Raw genomic sequence first — 15911 nt, 5'->3', positions numbered from 1 at the left:
GGAGACAGTAGAGGACAGTGCCTGCCACACTGTAGGTGCTTAATAAGTGGTTGTGCCCTCTTCCCCCCCTTCCAAAAGAAAAAAATAGTAGAAGAAACCTTCTTTTGCAGATGTGGGGAAGGGGGCACAGCTGTGGAAGACTGTATACATTGTTAGAGTGTTTTATATATACATATATATGCATATATATATGAATTTTGCAGGTTTTCCCCTCTTTTCTTCCCTCTTTTCCCCTCTTTCCCTTGTATCTGTATCCCTCCCATATCTTTACCTTTACCTTTAAAAAAACCTTTTTAATAAGGGATGGTTAATAATAATAATAATAAGAGGAGAGAGGGATGTGGGGGAAAGTCCATGTAAAACAAAACATATCAACACAATTAACTTTTTTAAAGAGCAAACGAAAGGGAGACAGCAGAGGCTTGAAGAGAACCAGCCTAGCCAGGGCTCTCCAGCTGGACCTCGGCCTCCTTAGGCATCGGTCTGCCGCTGTCCCGGCTTCACTCAGACGCCCCCGGCAGTTTCGGGCTCGGCCTGGAAGGCCCATCCCCCCAGCATTTAGCACAAGGCCCGGCACCCCTAGGGGGCGCTTAATAGATTCTGGAGGATGGAGTGGCGGAGAGAAGACGGGAGGAAAGAGGGCGGAGCCTGAGGGCAGTGGGCTGGGTTCGAGGAGGGGAGTTAGCTGAGCGGAGGCCCCGCGAGGGGGCGGGGCTTCTGGGGAAAGGGGAGGAGTCTGAACATGCTCCCTTCCTCTCCCGGCTGCCGCGGGTAGGCGGAGGAAGTTGAAGGGCGGGATTGAGAGGCTGATCCTGCTCTGATTGGTTCAATATACGGAAGTGATCCTGTTTCCTGGAGACGGCGCGTGGCGGCGGCAGCGGCGGCGGCGGGGGCTGCAGTTGAGATCAGCCGGGGCGCGTGGCGGCTGGTGCGTGTCCTCTGTGGTCGCGGGGCCCCTGCCCGCGTTGCGGGTACGGGAGGCCGAGGCCCAGGAACCCTCCTGTCCGAGACCCTCTCGCGCGTGGGGCACCCCGGAAGCCCGAAACACCCACCTGCCCCGTGCCTCTGTTTCCCCCTCTGTAACGTGGGAGGATCGGGCTCGACGGCCTCTAGAGCCCTTCCCAGCCCCAGACCGAGAGTCCTCACTATGACCCCCCCCGCCGCCCGTTAGACTTGTCCCGTGACCTTGGGACAGCCCTTGTCCGCTTCTAGGGCTCAGTTTCCCCATCTTTAAAGGAGATTGTACTAGATGACCTCCCCCCATCTATGATCTTCTGTTACTGATTTGCCGCTTTGGGCAAGTCACTTACTCCCTGGGGCCTCAGTTTCCCCATCTGTTAAAGGAGGAGGTTGGACTAGATGTCCACCCTTCCCCCACCCCCATCCCCGATTCTGTGATCTACTGAATGGCTGTGTGGCCTTGACCTGGTGACTTTCCTTCTCTGGGCCTCGGTTTCCCCATCTGTTAAAGGAGGAGGTTGGTCTAAATGACCTCCGAGGTCTCTTTCTGGCTTCCAGACTCTTGGGGTCCCCTCACCCCAGTTTCCTCCTGTTCCTCACTCTGCCCCCCCCATCCAGCGCCCCTCTGCCGTAGCCTTTCCCACCCCCAGGGCATGTGGGCACGTGCCTCAGGGTTTGTGTGAGGCCTTGGGCAGATTCCTTCCTCCTCCTAGGTCTCAGTTTCCTCATCTGTGAGTCGGGTCAGTTAGCTGATCCCCAGTTCCTTCTGGCTCTGCCTGGGAGAGTTAGGAGAGCTGAGGTTCTGCTGCCCAGGGGGTGGCCTCTGAGCCGGGCCTGCCTCCCTGCGGGGCTCCTCTCTTCCAGGGCCTGGCTCCAGGCATCCAGGATGTTTGTCCTGGTGGAGATGGTAGACACGGTGCGGATCCCGCCATGGCAGTTTGAGAGGAAGCTCAATGATTCCATCGCTGAGGAGCTCAACAAGAAACTGGCCAACAAGGTGAGGCCTGGGGGCTGGACAAGAGCGGCTCTGTCAGCGGGCAGGTGGTCCTGGGCTGAGCATGAAGCCTGGCACATAGTAGGTGCTTATCAATTCTTGTGGATTGGTCGTGAAGTGGGGCTATCACTCCCGCTTAAGATAGAGGCGGGGGCGCTTGATGACGCCCAAGAGGCCATCGAGACCATCACCCTCATTTTCCAGATGAAGAAACTGAGGCACAGAGGGAGAGGGGAACTGACTGTTGCCTTTATCACTTGGGCCTGTTCGAGGGGAGGCCTTGGAGCCCTCTTGGCCCCAGCACAGACCAGGGAGAGGCCTCATAGTGTGACTTTGCCTTCCTGGTGCCCAGCCTGGTGCCCACCCTGGCCTGACCCTCCTGTCTGGGGTCCTCTTGGGCAAGTGACTCATCAGTCCTGTCAGTGGCTGGCTGAGGGCCCAGCAAAGCCAGCCCACACAGGCGGGTGGGACAGTCTCAGATGGGCATGGCTGACGACCCAAGGACCAAGGCCTCACGAGGCCCGTGGCTGAATCAGTGTGTCTCCACAGGTCGTGTACAACGTTGGGCTTTGCATCTGCCTGTATGACATCACCAAATTAGAGGACGCCTACGTGTTCCCAGGGGATGGTGCGTCCCATACCAAAGGTGGGCATCCCCATTCCCCTCTTTACACTGAGCTGAGACTTGACAGGGACCTTTGGCCAGGGCCACGTGGGGAAGCAGTCCACCCACTGAGCTGTGGCCGTGACCTGAAGCAGTCCCCTCTCCTCTGGGACACCCTTGATTGTTGGGAAGCCCCTGGCTGCCCTCCCATGACCCCCACCCTGGGCACTTGGTGCTGTTTCTGGAGTTGTGTCCGAAGGATGGCTGTGGGGTGTTGGAAGCAGCTCTTGGAAGTATCGTGGGAAGGCCTGGGTCTGAGGCCTGGCTCTGCGACTTAGGAGCTGGGTCCCTTTTCACCTCCCCTGCCCCCCAGGCCTCAGTTTCCTCCTCTGTAAAAGGAGGACTTGGACTCAGGCATCTCTAAGCTTTTCTCTGGCTCTGGTCCAGGCTCACGGGCCCCCCACATCTCGGCCTCAGCTCGAGTTTCCCTCTGCTGACCCTTGGCATCTCCTCCTGCTTGCCTTCCTTTGGACATGCCCCAGCTGGGCAGGGTGATGGTCAGAAGTGGGCCCTAGGCTGCAGGCGTGCTCTGACTAGAGGACCCTGCCTTGCCCCCTCCCCTGCTGCCTCCTTGTCTTTGCTTTTAAAAATTAGCATTGCATTTCTGTCTTTGGTTTTCACAGCATGGGAATTTCTGATGCAGCACCTTCCTGCCTCCATACCCATCGTCCTCCACATTTCTAAGTAAAGAAGAGGGCTAGTTTTCCTCCTCTTTTCCAGGGTTTCATGCCTTTCCCCAGGGACAGCCCTTACTGGGCCTTAGCCCTAGCTAGAACTAACGCAAGGACTTCTCAGAGCCAAAAGGAAAGGGCTTCTTTCTCGGCTGGTGGCCACTCTCTTCCTCCTTCGCTCTCCCCAGACAGATCTCTGGCCTCCTTCCTGCTCTGGGGCACTGGATTACCCAGCTACACTGGCCGGGGTGACCTCCCTAAGGGAAGAAGGAGGAACTCAGGCTGGGAAAAGAGTTTGAATTTTCAAAATACCCGCGTTCAAGGTCTCTTTGCAAAAGCCAGCCTGGGATCTGAGCCTGGAATCTGAGCCTGGGAGCTGAGGCCACGCCGCCTGCTCCCCAGCACATGGGCCTGGCCTGGTCCAGGCAGTGGGAGGCTCGTTGGCCGTTGGTCTTTTAGGGAACAGATTGCGGGGTGGGGGGAGCAGGCATGGTTGTCCTTAGGGGAGGGCAGGCCAGATGCCAGACACAGCATCATTAGGCCCCCAGCACCTCTGGTATGGGCCTCGAGCCTGAGCAAGAAAGTGGCAGAAGCCAACGAGTCCAACCCCGTCATTTTACAGCTGAAGAAACTGAGGCCCAGAGAAGGGCAGGGAGGTGTGGTCGTGGGCAGAGCTGGGCACGAGGAGCTGCTGATTCTCTCCACTCTCGCTGGCTGCCTCTGGGCAGCTGGTCACCAAGGTCACCTTGGTGAAGGGAAAGGCTTGGACCACATGCTTCCTCCTAGCTCCTCAGCGGAGGGAGGGGATCCGACAGCCGACATGTTGGTTTATTTGGGGAGCATTAAACCTTATCACTAGTCCTTTTATTTCTATGGTGCCCTCCTCTTTTGAAGAATTCCTGGACAGTCCCACCCCCTGGACCTCTGCTTTGGGGTTTGCCTCCCCCTCTGCTGCTGCTAGAGGCCAAGTAGCGGGAGCTGGCCTGGAAGTTGGACGCCTCGTGTTCTCCCTGCCCTCCAAATTCCCAGGCTTGGGAGGCTGGAAGATTTTTCCATCCTGTGAGTGAATGGCCTCTCTGTACTCTCCTTCCCAAGCTCTGCATCTCATCAGCTGCCTGGGAGGTGGCTGCCCTCTCTCCAGCGACATAGGCCTTACCATTGTGGTAGCGGAAAGCGCTTCCTGCTTAATGATGAGGGTCTTCCCCCACACCCCCTCCTTCAGCTCAGTGGCTGTGGTGGCCTGCCCCCCCCACCCCGGCCTCCTGAGCTGCCCTGCCCAGCCGCTTAAGTGAGGGTGTTGAGTGCATCTTTTTAAAAACAAACCTCCATTTCTGAATATACTTTCTCCCTTCCCTGTCTAAAGAGCCATTGCTTATAACAAAGAATTAAGAAGAGAGAACAAAGGCAGTTCAGCAACACTGACATGAACTTTGTCTGACAGCGTATGCAGGGTTCCTCACCCACAGCCTCCTGCCTCTGCCAGAAGGGAGAGAGTCTCACTTTCTCCTTTCCTCTTTGGGCTACGCTCAGTTCTGTTTGGTTGCAGCTTTTTCCTTCACGTGGCTGGAGTCTCTGGGCCCACCGTCTTCTGCTCCTGCTCCCCACTCTCTTCTGTCACGTCAGTCTAGCCTGTGCAGACTGAACATCCCACCGCCCTGGGTCTCAGGTTCCGGGAGCACTGAGGGAAGCGTGAGGGGCACTGGTTCCGCAGGACACAGACCAAGGGGGTCCTTTCCTCCACCCTGCCCCCCATGCCAAAGGCAGGCCTTCTCAGGCCTCCCTTTCCAGGCCAGAGCTGTGCCTAGGCACACTGGCCAGTCAGTCTAAAGGAGGGAATTGCTGATTCTGCCCTTTCCAGATTCTAAAGGAGATGGGCCTTTGAGGAAGGTCAAACTTGACTGGTGCAGAGGATCCCAGTGGGGACCGTGGCCTCCTGAGTGACCTTCGTGCCAGAGCTGTAGGCAGCTTGGGAGGGGACTTTCGAGGTCGCCCGGCACCTGACAGGCTGTGAGGAGGGTTCCAGAGTGATTGGCTGGGAGAGGGGAACTCCATTTCCAAGCAAAATGGCTTCTGATTCAGTAAAAGGAAGAACTCACTTGCGTTCAGAATGGTCTGAAAATGAACTCGACTGCCTCGTCAGGGACTGAAAGACTGCACGATCATTAGTTGGGCATATTGGTGACGGGCCTTGGGTTGCTGGAAGAGATGGGTCAAGATCAGGGGTTCTTGATCTGGGGCCCATGAACTGGCTTCTCCAGTATCAGTAGCTGTATTTCTATATAATTGGTCTCCTTTGTCCTCCTTCCTCTCTTAGCTTGTGCATTTAAACATTATTCTGGGAAGGTGTCACAGCCTCCCCAGCCTGGCCTGGCAAGGCCAAGACCCAAGAGGGTCATGGTGGCTCTCCTCTAAGATTCGAGGGGCCTCCTTGGCTCTTTGCCTCTCACGTGGCCTCTTGCCCTGACTTGGTTGGGCACCTTGAATGACGGGGAGCTCACTATCTACTGAAAATAACCCATCCCACTTGGAACCATCTTTGTTGAGTGGGACTTCTTTGTTTGAGCTGAATCTGCCTCCTAGGTTGGCACCGAGGACAATAAATCTGTTCCTTCCCTGTGAGGACTCTCACAGCTTCTCCAAGCATCCAGGTTCCATGGGCTGTGGCCCTTGTGCCCCAGACACCCTGAGCAGGGAAAGCAGAGGCCCGTGGCTCGTGGCTGCCTCCCTTCAGTGGATTATGGAGACTGGACTAGGCTGGAAATCAGAGTTGTCCAGAAGTCATACAGCCTGGCAGCCCGTCCCAGAGGCCTCCAGGGGCCAGGGCTCTTCTAGAGGGGATCTTGTGTCCCTGTCAGCTGATGCTCTCGGAGGTGTCTTCTGGCCCCGACATTGTGAGACGACATGACTCTTGGTCAGGCTGGAGTCTGCGTCTGATGTGGTCAGGGATTCTCTTCTTGCAGGAGTTGGGCCAGGGGCTGGAAGCCTCCACCAGGGCCCTGCTGTGGAAAACCCTTAGCTGCGGGGCAGCGGCTTGTCCTTTGTTATGTCAGCTAGGGATGGACAGATGGACAGACAGGAGGAGGGAGGGACAGATGGAGATGCAGACGGATGGACGGGAGGAACGGGTGGATCGAGATGGACAGACACACAGAGGGAAGGATGTATTGACAGATGGGTGGACAGATGGAAGGAGGGATGTCCAGAATGCTTTGGAGCCTGGGGCAAAGCTGACTTTGTTTCTTTTCAGTCCATTTCCGCTACGTGGTCTTCCACCCCTTCTTGGACGAGATCCTGATTGGTGTGATTAAAGGCTGCAGCCCAGACGGGGTTCATGGTAAGTGGCTCCTTGAGCCACCTAGGAGAGTTGTCCTGTGGGAAGAACTCAGGCTGGGAGGTCATGGGTGGGCCAGACCAGTGATTATGGCTGGCACTTGCCACGGACTGATCCTGAAAAGCTGGCTGTGAATCGGATGTATGAGGTGAGTCTTGTCTGTGCCAGGGTACCAGCCAGAGGCCCTAGGGAAGGCCTTCCATAAAGCAGCGACCTTGAGACAGACTTGAGGTAGACTGGTGAGGTTTGTGCCTGGGCTGGGGGCAGGTGAGAGCTGCAGGGCAAGGTTCCTACCCCGCGGGGAGAGGGCCTGCTTCTTAGTACAGGGGCAGCCCAGGTCTGTGTTCCCAGTTCAGTGGAAGCAGAGGGGGTGGCCCAGGCTGTCCAGGCTAATGGGACCGCTTTCTGCAGGCCCAGGGAGACTTTTCTCGTGAGGGTCTGGGGTGTCTGCTGGGCACTTGGAGGCCTTTCCTTATCAGTCATACAAGATAAATTCCTTTCAGTCTCTCTAGGGTTCTTTGATGACATCCTCATTCCCCCGGAATCCTTGCAGCAGCCGGCCAAGTTGTATCCTTCCTGCTGTTGGAGGGAGCCGGGGCTGCCACCAGGGGGCAGCACGGCCACGGGGATTCTGGGGCCCCCAGGGCTGGCAGGGGGCCGGGAGCTCATTCCCACCTGTTCACCTTTTCTGGGCAGGTGTTGGCTTGGGGGCCACATGAGAAGGGGCTCTGGTGTGGCGGGACAGACTTTCTAATGGGGGGCCCTGTTCTCAGCGTGGTCCAAGAGGTCACGGCTAGAACCCACACCAGCTAAAGGTGGCTCCCACAAAATCTGTAGACCCGCTTCCTGCTGGTTGAGTACCTTAACCTTTGAACCTGATCAGTGATGAGGCCGAGCAGGTGTGGGTTTGGGAATATGAGACAGAAGAAGGAGCCCACGACCTATACATGGACACCGGGGAGGAGGTCCGCTTCCGAGTGGTGGATGAGAGCTTTGTTGACACGTCCCCGACAGGACCCAGTTCTGCGGAGGCTTCGACATCCAGTGAAGAGGCTCCCAAAAAGGAGGCCCCTTACACCCTTGTGGTAAGAGGCTGCCAGGCCCCAGGAGCAGCTCATGTGCTGTGGATTGGGGAGAGGTAGCCCTCTGGAAATGCCAAGGGGGCCAGGGGTGGAGAGTGACTGGCCACGTGCCAGCACAAAGGCCAGGAGACCCCTCCTTCCCCAAGGGAGGGGCCAGTTGTCATTCACTGCATGCTAACAGGAAGGCTGAGTGATTAGGTCCTGGAGAGAATGATGTTGGCTCTTGTCTTCCCCAACGTGGTGGGGCCAAGCTCATTCACATGTGAGAAAAGTGGCCGCTCTGAAAGGGCCCTAGAATGAGATTCCAGTCATGTATACCTGGGGGCCTGGATATCCCAGGGAATTATGGGCATCTTTGTCCCTCAATGGTCCCAGGCTTAATGTGGGGGTGTGAGGGAAGGGCGATGGGAACAGCCAGAGGGGGACAAGCACAAGGCGGCAGAGGAAGCTGGCATCCCCTGGATATGTGGCTTGGGAGGAAGGAGGAGCAGAGCACACATTAGGAGGAAGGCCATGGATTGGGAGCTGATTAGAAGCTCCCGAGCCCTGGTGTTTTGTGACTGCCTTACTGCGTACCCACTGAGGCCCGCAGACTGTCCAGGGTCCACCATGCACACCACCCGTCTCGTAGGTTCGATGAGGACTCATCTCTATCCTGTGTCACTTTCACTGGTGTGAAACTGGCCCCTTCTGACCAAGGACAGCACAGTCAGGCCCCCCCAGTGCCCACTGGCAGGAGGGCTGGTTTGCCAGTTGGGGCTTTGAGGACTCCTTCAGTCTAGGCTGAATGTGCCTGTTTTCTCCCCCTGGCAGGGATCCATCAGTGAACCAGGCTTGGGGCTTCTCTCTTGGTGGACTAGCAGTTAGAGATGGTCAGAGGACGTTCCCTGTGCCAGCAGCCTAGGCCCAAGAGGCTGAAGCACGAGTCTGGGAGTGCTAGCGGGGCTGGGCTGGTGGCCTCAGCTTCCCCGGGGGCCCTCGAGCCTCCTCTGTCAGAGCCAAGGTATAACAAGTGGGGGATGAGGAGACCCCTCCCTCGATCCTCTACTCCCAGCCCTGTGCCAGTGCGGGGCGGCTTCCGCCCCGAACCACGTGCCCAAGGGTCCAAGAGCAGAGGAGAGCCACTGCCGGTGGCTTCACAGTGTCCTCTTTGCCCCTGTGTGGACTCACTTCCGTCTGCAGGAAAGAATGGTGGCCAGGGTCTGACTGGGTTCTTACTTGTTGACTCTGTGACCTTGGGAACATCGTTCGAGTCTCATGAGCCGCCTGCCCCTCCCTCCCAGCTTGGGATCACCTGGTCCTGCCCCCATCCAGTCGCCAGCAGTGAAGCCGAGTGCCCTGTCCTAGCAGCTGCTGCCTTCCTCTGGGCTCTGTTTACAAATGCATGGAGGCAGCTATGTCCATCCCCAGGGGCACCCTTGGAGCCTGCTGGCCAAGAGCCAAGCAAGGGCATCACGTGGCTTCCTGAGCTCCGGGAGCTGGGCCACACTTAATGGGTGGGCAGCTGGGGAGACTCCCCCAAAATAAAAAGACCATTACTGGTAAGAAGCAGCTTTGCGTCTTCCTTGGCAGCGGAGGCTGCTGAGGCCCTGTCTCAGGATGTTTTGGGACAGCTAGCGTCGCCAAGTTAAAGGTTGGGCAGAGGGCCTTTGTTGGTGGGCTTGCCCGGCCTCCATCCCCGCTCACCCTGAACGCGAATGAACATGCTCCCTATCCAACCTGCTTGGACTTTGGGCTGGGCCTCACCTACTCACAGTGGGACAGAGTAAAGCTACATGGCCTGTCCAGGGGCCAGAGAGCCCTCAGGCTTGGCTACTGGGCCAGGCCTAGCTTTCGAATCTTCCCCCATGAAGGACGCTCGCTGACCGGCCTGGGGACGGCCTGGCTGGGTGTCCTCAGTGAGTCAGCAATAAAATGGGGAGAAGGCCTGCATGGCCTCCTCTGAACTCCAGTCCTAACTTCCTAGTGGCCATTTCAAAATGGCTAGGCTGGAGCCGTGACAAAGTTGGCCCACCCAAGCCTGTTCCAAGCTCCCCTTTCTGCCAGAGGCCTCAGCAGCTCATTCTCTCACTCTCCATAGCCTGTGAGTTTACAAATCTCGCCACTTCGGTCTCCCCATTTCCAGCATCCAGCCCTACTCTACTCACTCAGCCAATGACCTTCACACTGAATGTTCATCCTCTAGAGCTGCCAGGCTCAGGTTGGAGCGTGGCTCCCTATTACCTCCAGGTAACAGACTTTCAAAGCTAGGCAGCTTTAAAAGGCCTTCCCAACCTGGTCCCTACCAGCTTTCTAGCCCCTGGCATCATTCCCCGAGTTCACTTCCCAGTCTAGCCTGCTGCATCTCCAGGCCTGCCTCACTCTTAGTATTCTGCTGCCCCTCCCCAAGGCTACCCAGAAAGCCCTGCTTCCCCCATGGGTCACCTGTCTCTGTATCCTATGTGCCTGGTACATGGTAGGTGCTTCCTAAATTCTCCGACCCCACTGTGGTAAGCTCAGCATCTACCCACCAGTGCCCAGGGGTTGGTGGGTGGCTCTGAGGGCTGGGGCCTGGCCTCAGGGCCAGCAGAACAGGAGCCCCTCAAGCTTCCTAAGGAGGGGGGAGCCTGGGATGACTTTGGGAGAGGAGCCCGACCTGGGCCCAATGGGAAGGATGAACATGGGTGCCCAGGGTGCTGGCGTGGCCAGGCTACTTTGAGGGCTGGGTGGGAAACAAACACATAGGAGACCCCAGGGAGTAGTGGATGCCAGGTAGGGCAAGAGGCTCAGTGGAGCTGGGCTGAGGGTACTTCCTGTCTGTCTGCAGACCCAAGTTTGCTTGCTGGACCCAATAATGTGTGATGCCCCTTCTAGCTCTACCATCATCCCCTGAAGGCTTCTGATGAGAAACTCTGTGTGTGGGGGGGGGGGCGGGGGCAGGGGCAGGTCCCTGGCTCGGGCTGGCCCTGCTCCAGCCCACAGTCCCTAAAGGGACACAGACACACCCTGGACAAGGAAGCGGTCACTGGACTGGAGGAACAAAAACAGATTTTCTTTCTTTGAAAACCTCCAGCCACCAGTGAAATGATCAGGGAAGAAGACTTCTTCAGATGGCATCTGATGGCCCAAAGTAAGAACAGTCAGCATCAGCGGCCAGGGGCCGGAGGGGCCGCTTCAGGCTGCAGCCAGGAGTGTGGGGACTGCGAGGCTCGCGGGGGGCGGGGGGGCGGGCTCGGATGACCGCGTTTCTGACGACACACATGAGAGATGGAAGCCCTCCTCTGTAAATGATGCCAGAGCCAAGTCCAGGGGCAGGCGGGGGCAGGGCCTCAGTGTTGCAGCTCCTTCATCCGGTTCAGGGCGCTGCCCGCCTGGAACCACTCTATCTGCGTCTCATTGAAGGTGTGGTTCAGGAGGATCCTTTCCTGGTTGCCGTTGGGGTGTTTGATGATGCATGTCAGCGGCTGCAGGGAGCACAGCATGTGACAGAAGGCCTCGCCTCCCTGCTCCTGGCTCCTACCTCTAGGCCTCAGGCTGGCTGGGCCCCAGCTCTGACAGCCCCCCCTCTCCCTACCCCCAAGGCCTCCTGAGCCTCCACTGCCCAGGGGCTGCCCAGGCCCACGTGAGAGGAAATGGCCCTGACTGCTGGACATCTGGGTTCTCATCCCAGCTTGCTTCTAAGCCTTCTCTGGGCCTCAGTCTCCTCCCCTGAAAAACGGGCCGGATGGTTTCTGGGGACCGTTCGGGACAGGGGACTTGCAGCCCTCGGCCCCATAAGCCAGTTACCTTGCCAGGAGCAAAGTCTTTCAGTCCCTGGATGGTCAGTTTGTCCACAGGGTGGATCTTGTTGTAGTCATCGGGGTCAGCGAACATCAGAGGCAGCAGGCCTTGTTTCTTCAAGTTGGTTTCTAGAGGTCAGAGGATGAGGGACCACTCAGTGCTGCGGCCCCAAAGGGCCCTGGGGCTTCTGGCTGCTGCCCCTGGCCCCTGCCTGAGGAGGGAGCAAGGAGCTAGAGCAGTCAGAGACATCCACGGGCCAACGGGGACACTGAGGCTGGAGGTGGGGGGGGGCGATCCTAGCTTGGCTCAGAGGGAAGAGAAGACCAGGGGTGACTTTCACTGCCCCCAAAAGAGGGCAAGCCATGTCTGCTGAGGTTTCTCTCACCTGAAGTTGACCCTGGTCCAGGCACTGGGACCCAGAGCAGGAGGGATGGTGAATGTGGCCCCCACTGACTGCCTGGGGCCCCAGGTGCTGACTCTGGCTATATGGTGGGGGAAGGAGCGCCTCCCACCAGGCCTCCCAGCCTACCGTGGATCCTGGCGAAGCTCTTGGTGATGATGGCTCGGCACCCCAGATGCCGGGGTTCCAGGGCTGCATGCTCCCGGCTGGACCCTTCCCCATAGTTTTCATCTCCGATCACCACCCACACTTGATGCCATTCTTCTGTTTAAGGGGAGTGGGTGTGGGTTGTGAGGGGCCGGGAGCCCTGACCTTGGGCTTCCAGAGAAGGCCGGGGGCTTCGGCCGTACGGGTCGAGAACCTGAGAGATCCCAAGGGACCCCGGGTCTCAAGGCTCCAAACCAGAGGCCCGATTCTGCCCAAGGGGCCCTGGCGGCCTGGTCTCTTGGTGTAAGGGGGGCGGGGCACTGGGGCCCAGCAGAGGAGCCCACTGGCTTTTGTGCTGGACTGAGAGCTGCTGGGTGATGGTTCCTGGGCTTATGCCCTGGCTCTGCCACTTACTGGTAACCTTCATGACTAAAAGTCCTTTCCCTTCCTCTGCCTCAGTTACCCAGAGGACCTTGCTGTTCCTCCCTGGAGGGACAGAAAAGCTTCCCTTCACTCCCCGGCATCCCCCCAGGGCCTTCACGAGCCTCCAGATGGATGAGTGGGGCTTCTAGGTTCTGCGTCCTTGAGATTTCCATCTAGTCCAGCCCTCAACTGACAGAGGAGGAAACTAAGGGGACGTGACTTGTCCACAGTCACACAGGCAGGGACAGAATTCCAATCCAGTGCTCCTCCTCCTCCTCAGGCTCCTGCCTTCCACCTGCCAGGGCCCAGACACTCTAGGCCCCAGTGCTCTCCAGGATGCTACCTCTCAAAGCACCCACCCCAGGGCCTAGCTTCCAGCCCCCCCACCTGGCCCACTCTGCCCCCATACCCCGGGGGCCCAGATGACCAAGGTCAAACCTGGCTGCTGAGGACAGGCAAGGGGAGCTGAGCCCAGGGGTCTGACTGTCCTCTGAGGGGCAGGCTGGAGGCATGCAGAGGCCTCTGCCAATCTTCCAGCGCCCTCACTCTGGCTTCTCATTCCATAGGCCCAAACCTTCCTTTTCTAAATCTCTCCTGAAATGTGTCCTTGTCAACCTTCGTGGATACCCCCCCTTTCCTTGTGAATTCCCTGGACTTCCCTCTCCCCACCCCCACAGCTGATCCTCAGCCCCACCCTGCATGTTGTCCCCCGGCCTACCTTGTAATAGCGGGCTGTGTCTGGGACTGGCCCAAACTCCTGGGTCACAATGTTTCTCACTGAATTGGCTTTCCCATTTTCTATATTGATGGCGCCAATCAGCAGGTTGTTGGAAATGTTGTCCAAGTGGCCCCGGAACTTGAGCCAGGGGCCGGCGGCAGAGATGTGGTCAGTGGTGCACTTCCCCTTGACCTGGGGACAGGGAGAGCAGAGGTCAGATGCCCACACCCATTTGAGGGGCCCAGAGCAAGGCAGAGGGGTCCACACTACATGGCTGAGAGCTACCCAATGTCCCAGAACAATTCCTGGAGGCTGGGTTTCTAACGGCTCCTCAGGGAGGCAAAGAACATGTGGGGGAACGTCAGTTGCCAGTCAGGTGCCCATGACTGTGCCAGCCTCGGGGATGGAGGGCAAAGACTGGACACTGCCCCTGACCCCATGGGGCTTCTGATTTACCTCACAAGGTCATATAATACATACATGGGCGACCAAAACAGAGAAACACATGGGCCAAGAACATTTAGGAGGACAGCCAGCTTTGGGGGCCGGGATGTCATTAATTACTGTCTTAATTGGGGGAGGGGGCTTTGTGGAAGAGATGGGTGGGAACTCGGCAAAGAGGAGACCACTCAGGTGGAAGGAGACCAGGGAGGAGAAAGCACAGGGCATGCTGGGGGCAGTGGAGGGCACACAGGAGCCCAGAGAACTGTCCTGCTCAGGCTGAGGATCTGACTCGTGGCCAGCAAAGTGACCAGATCGAGCCCCAGGACACCTGGGGGAGGAGGGGGAGCTCCCTGCAGGCAGGCCTGGCAAACAGGACACCAGCCTGGCAGAGGCTATCCTGAGGCAGGGTCCACGTGCACTAAGCTATGGGCAGACAGTAGGTGGGCATTGGGAGGAGAGGTGAAGGAGACCCAATTAAACCAGGAGCCTAGTGATCAGTGACACCAAGGTTATAGAAAGTGAGGGGTAGCAGGGGCCAATCGGCCAAAATGCCAATGTCCATGTAAGCTCAGGACATGAGGCAGGGCCCTCGAGGAGATGTCCTCTTGTCAGGAGCTGGACGAAAATTTGGGTGTCACTTCATGATATGGGGGGTGGGAATGACAAAAATGGCCAAACCCACCTCACACCTATCAGATTGGCTAATATGACGGAAAAGCAAAATGATACATGTTGGAGAAGATGTGGGAAAATTGGAACACTAATACATTGTTGGTGGAGTTGTGAACTGACCCAACCATGCTGGAGAGCAATTTGGAACTATGCCCAAAGGGCTATAAAAATGTGCATACCCTTTGACCCAGTAACAGCACTTGTAGGGCTGTATCCCAAAGAGATCATACAAATGGGAAAGGACCCACATGTACAAAAATATTCATAGCAGCTCTTTTTGTGGTGGCAAAGAATTGGAAACTGAGGGGATGCCCATCAATTGGGGAATGGCTGAACAAGTTGTGGTATATGCATGTAATGGAATACTATTGTGCCATAAGAAATGATGAGCAGGTGGACTTCAGAAAAACCTGGAAAGACTTGTATGGTCTGATGCTGAGTGAAGTGAGCAGAACAAGGACGTTGTACACAGTAACAGCCACATTGTGCGATGACTAATGTTGATAGACTTAAACCTTCTCAGCAATGCAAGGATCTCAGACATCTCCAAAAGTGATGGAAAATGGTGGAAAATGCTATCCACCTCCAGAGAAAGAACTGTGGAGTTGGAATGCAGATCGGAGCAGACCGCTTTCCCCTTTTTTTTGGTTTTTGTTTCTCATCGCTTTTCCTTTTTGTTCTGTTTCTTCTTTCACAACATGACTAATGTGGAAATATGTTTACATGATTGCACATGTAAAACCTGTATCAGATTGCTTGCCATCTTGGGGAGGGGGGATGGAAAGGAGGGAGAAAAAATTTGGAATTCAAAATTTTATGAAAAATGAATGTTGAAAACTATCTTTACATGTAATTGGAAAAAATAAAATACTATTTCCAGAAGAAAACAATAGCCAAACCTCCCCCACCCCAAAGAAGGGTGTTGTGGATATGGGCAGCTGCTAAGGTCTTTTCAAGCTCACTGGCCTGATCCTAGGGGGTGTCTGAGTCTGAGCTACAGCCCTGAGGAGGGTGGGGAAGGAAGAGCAGCCAGGACAGATACAGACTGAGGCTGACGGCAGACCCGAGAGCCAGGCCTGGCTGTCCCTGGGCACAAGCCCATGCCAAGTGGGATGTCCACTCCATCAGTGATCTAAGAGGCCTGTGCTAACTGCCTGCTCTGGGACAGAGATGGGGAACAAAGTGGCCACTCTTTCTGGAGGGAGCCTGGGGAAGGCCAGGAAATGTGGAGGCTGAGACCAGGACAAGGGACAGACATTGGGCTGGACAAACGGCCCTCCACCCTGCCTGGAAGCTCAGTGGGCAGTGCCAGTTGTCCCTGACCCCCTGAGCCCCACCCCACTGCTGACCTTGATGAGGATCTGGAGGTCTTCCAGATCTCTGCCGTCCCACTTGTCAAAGGGCTCCAGAAGCTGCAGGCGTTGGCTGGTGGGGCTCACATCCACACGCAGGGCACTGCCGTCTTTTGGAGGGTGCTGGTAAGTGTCTTGCCCAGGGTCAAAGTTCTGCCCGGTGGGGAAGGAAAAAGGAGAGACATCAGCTATGGGAGAGTGGCCATGACGCATGGCCTCTGGCTCCAGGGCCCGGGGTGTCTGGGGGGCATGGCTTCTGGCTCCAGGGCCCGGGGTGTCTGGGGGGCGTGGCCT

General features: G+C 57.0%; 2 protein-coding genes across 4 annotated transcripts in view; one reads left to right on the top strand and one right to left on the bottom strand.

Annotated features, from left to right (window-relative positions):
- The first annotated feature begins 821 nt into the window (after positions 1 to 821).
- POLR3H (RNA polymerase III subunit H) lies at positions 822 to 9250 on the top strand. Of its 3 annotated transcripts, none has more exons than XM_020982712.2 (8): positions 822 to 928; positions 1825 to 1957; positions 2504 to 2600; positions 4184 to 4348; positions 6537 to 6623; positions 7124 to 7187; positions 7504 to 7705; positions 8516 to 9250. In XM_020982712.2, the coding sequence occupies exons 2-8, from the start codon at positions 1847 to 1849 to the stop codon at positions 8567 to 8569; spliced, it is 780 nt and encodes a 259-aa protein (XP_020838371.1). In that variant the 5' UTR covers positions 822 to 928; positions 1825 to 1846; the 3' UTR covers positions 8570 to 9250. The 3 variants fall into 3 exon arrangements, with proteins under 3 accessions (XP_020838371.1, XP_020838374.1, XP_078003776.1); XM_078147650.1 differs by having other exon boundaries at positions 874 to 971; XM_020982715.2 differs by lacking the exon at positions 4184 to 4348 and having other exon boundaries at positions 823 to 928.
- A 1462-nt stretch (positions 9251 to 10712) lies between these two features.
- Positions 10713 to 15911, bottom strand: part of ACO2 (aconitase 2) — a 29971-nt gene continuing 24772 nt past the window's right edge. Inside the window, 6 exon segments of the mRNA XM_020982709.1 lie at positions 10713 to 11145; positions 11468 to 11589; positions 11991 to 12108; positions 12111 to 12125; positions 13150 to 13341; positions 15615 to 15770. Of these exon segments, the coding sequence (XP_020838368.1) occupies positions 11011 to 11145; positions 11468 to 11589; positions 11991 to 12108; positions 12111 to 12125; positions 13150 to 13341; positions 15615 to 15770 (738 nt within the window). The 3' untranslated portion in view covers positions 10713 to 11010.

This window comes from Phascolarctos cinereus, unplaced genomic scaffold (genome assembly GCF_003287225.1).
Source record: "Phascolarctos cinereus isolate Bilbo 61053 unplaced genomic scaffold, phaCin_HiC Scaffold_1;HRSCAF=81, whole genome shotgun sequence".
NCBI classification, from domain to species: Eukaryota; Metazoa; Chordata; class Mammalia; order Diprotodontia; family Phascolarctidae; genus Phascolarctos; species Phascolarctos cinereus.
The sequence above is the reverse complement of the archived record's forward strand: the minus strand, read 5'-3'. Positions and strand labels throughout refer to the sequence as shown.

Bases quoted from the DNA above. Each gene is read 5' to 3' on its own strand.
- POLR3H (XM_020982712.2), top strand. From the start codon at position 1,847: ATGTTTGTCCTGGTGGAGATGGTAGACACGGTGCGGATCCCGCCATGG. The intron at 7,188-7,503 runs GTATCCTTCCTG...GAACCTGATCAG, and splicing joins TTGCAGCAGCCGGCCAAGTT to TGATGAGGCCGAGCAGGTGT. The intron at 7,706-8,515 runs GTAAGAGGCTGC...TCCCCCTGGCAG, and splicing joins AGGCCCCTTACACCCTTGTG to GGATCCATCAGTGAACCAGG.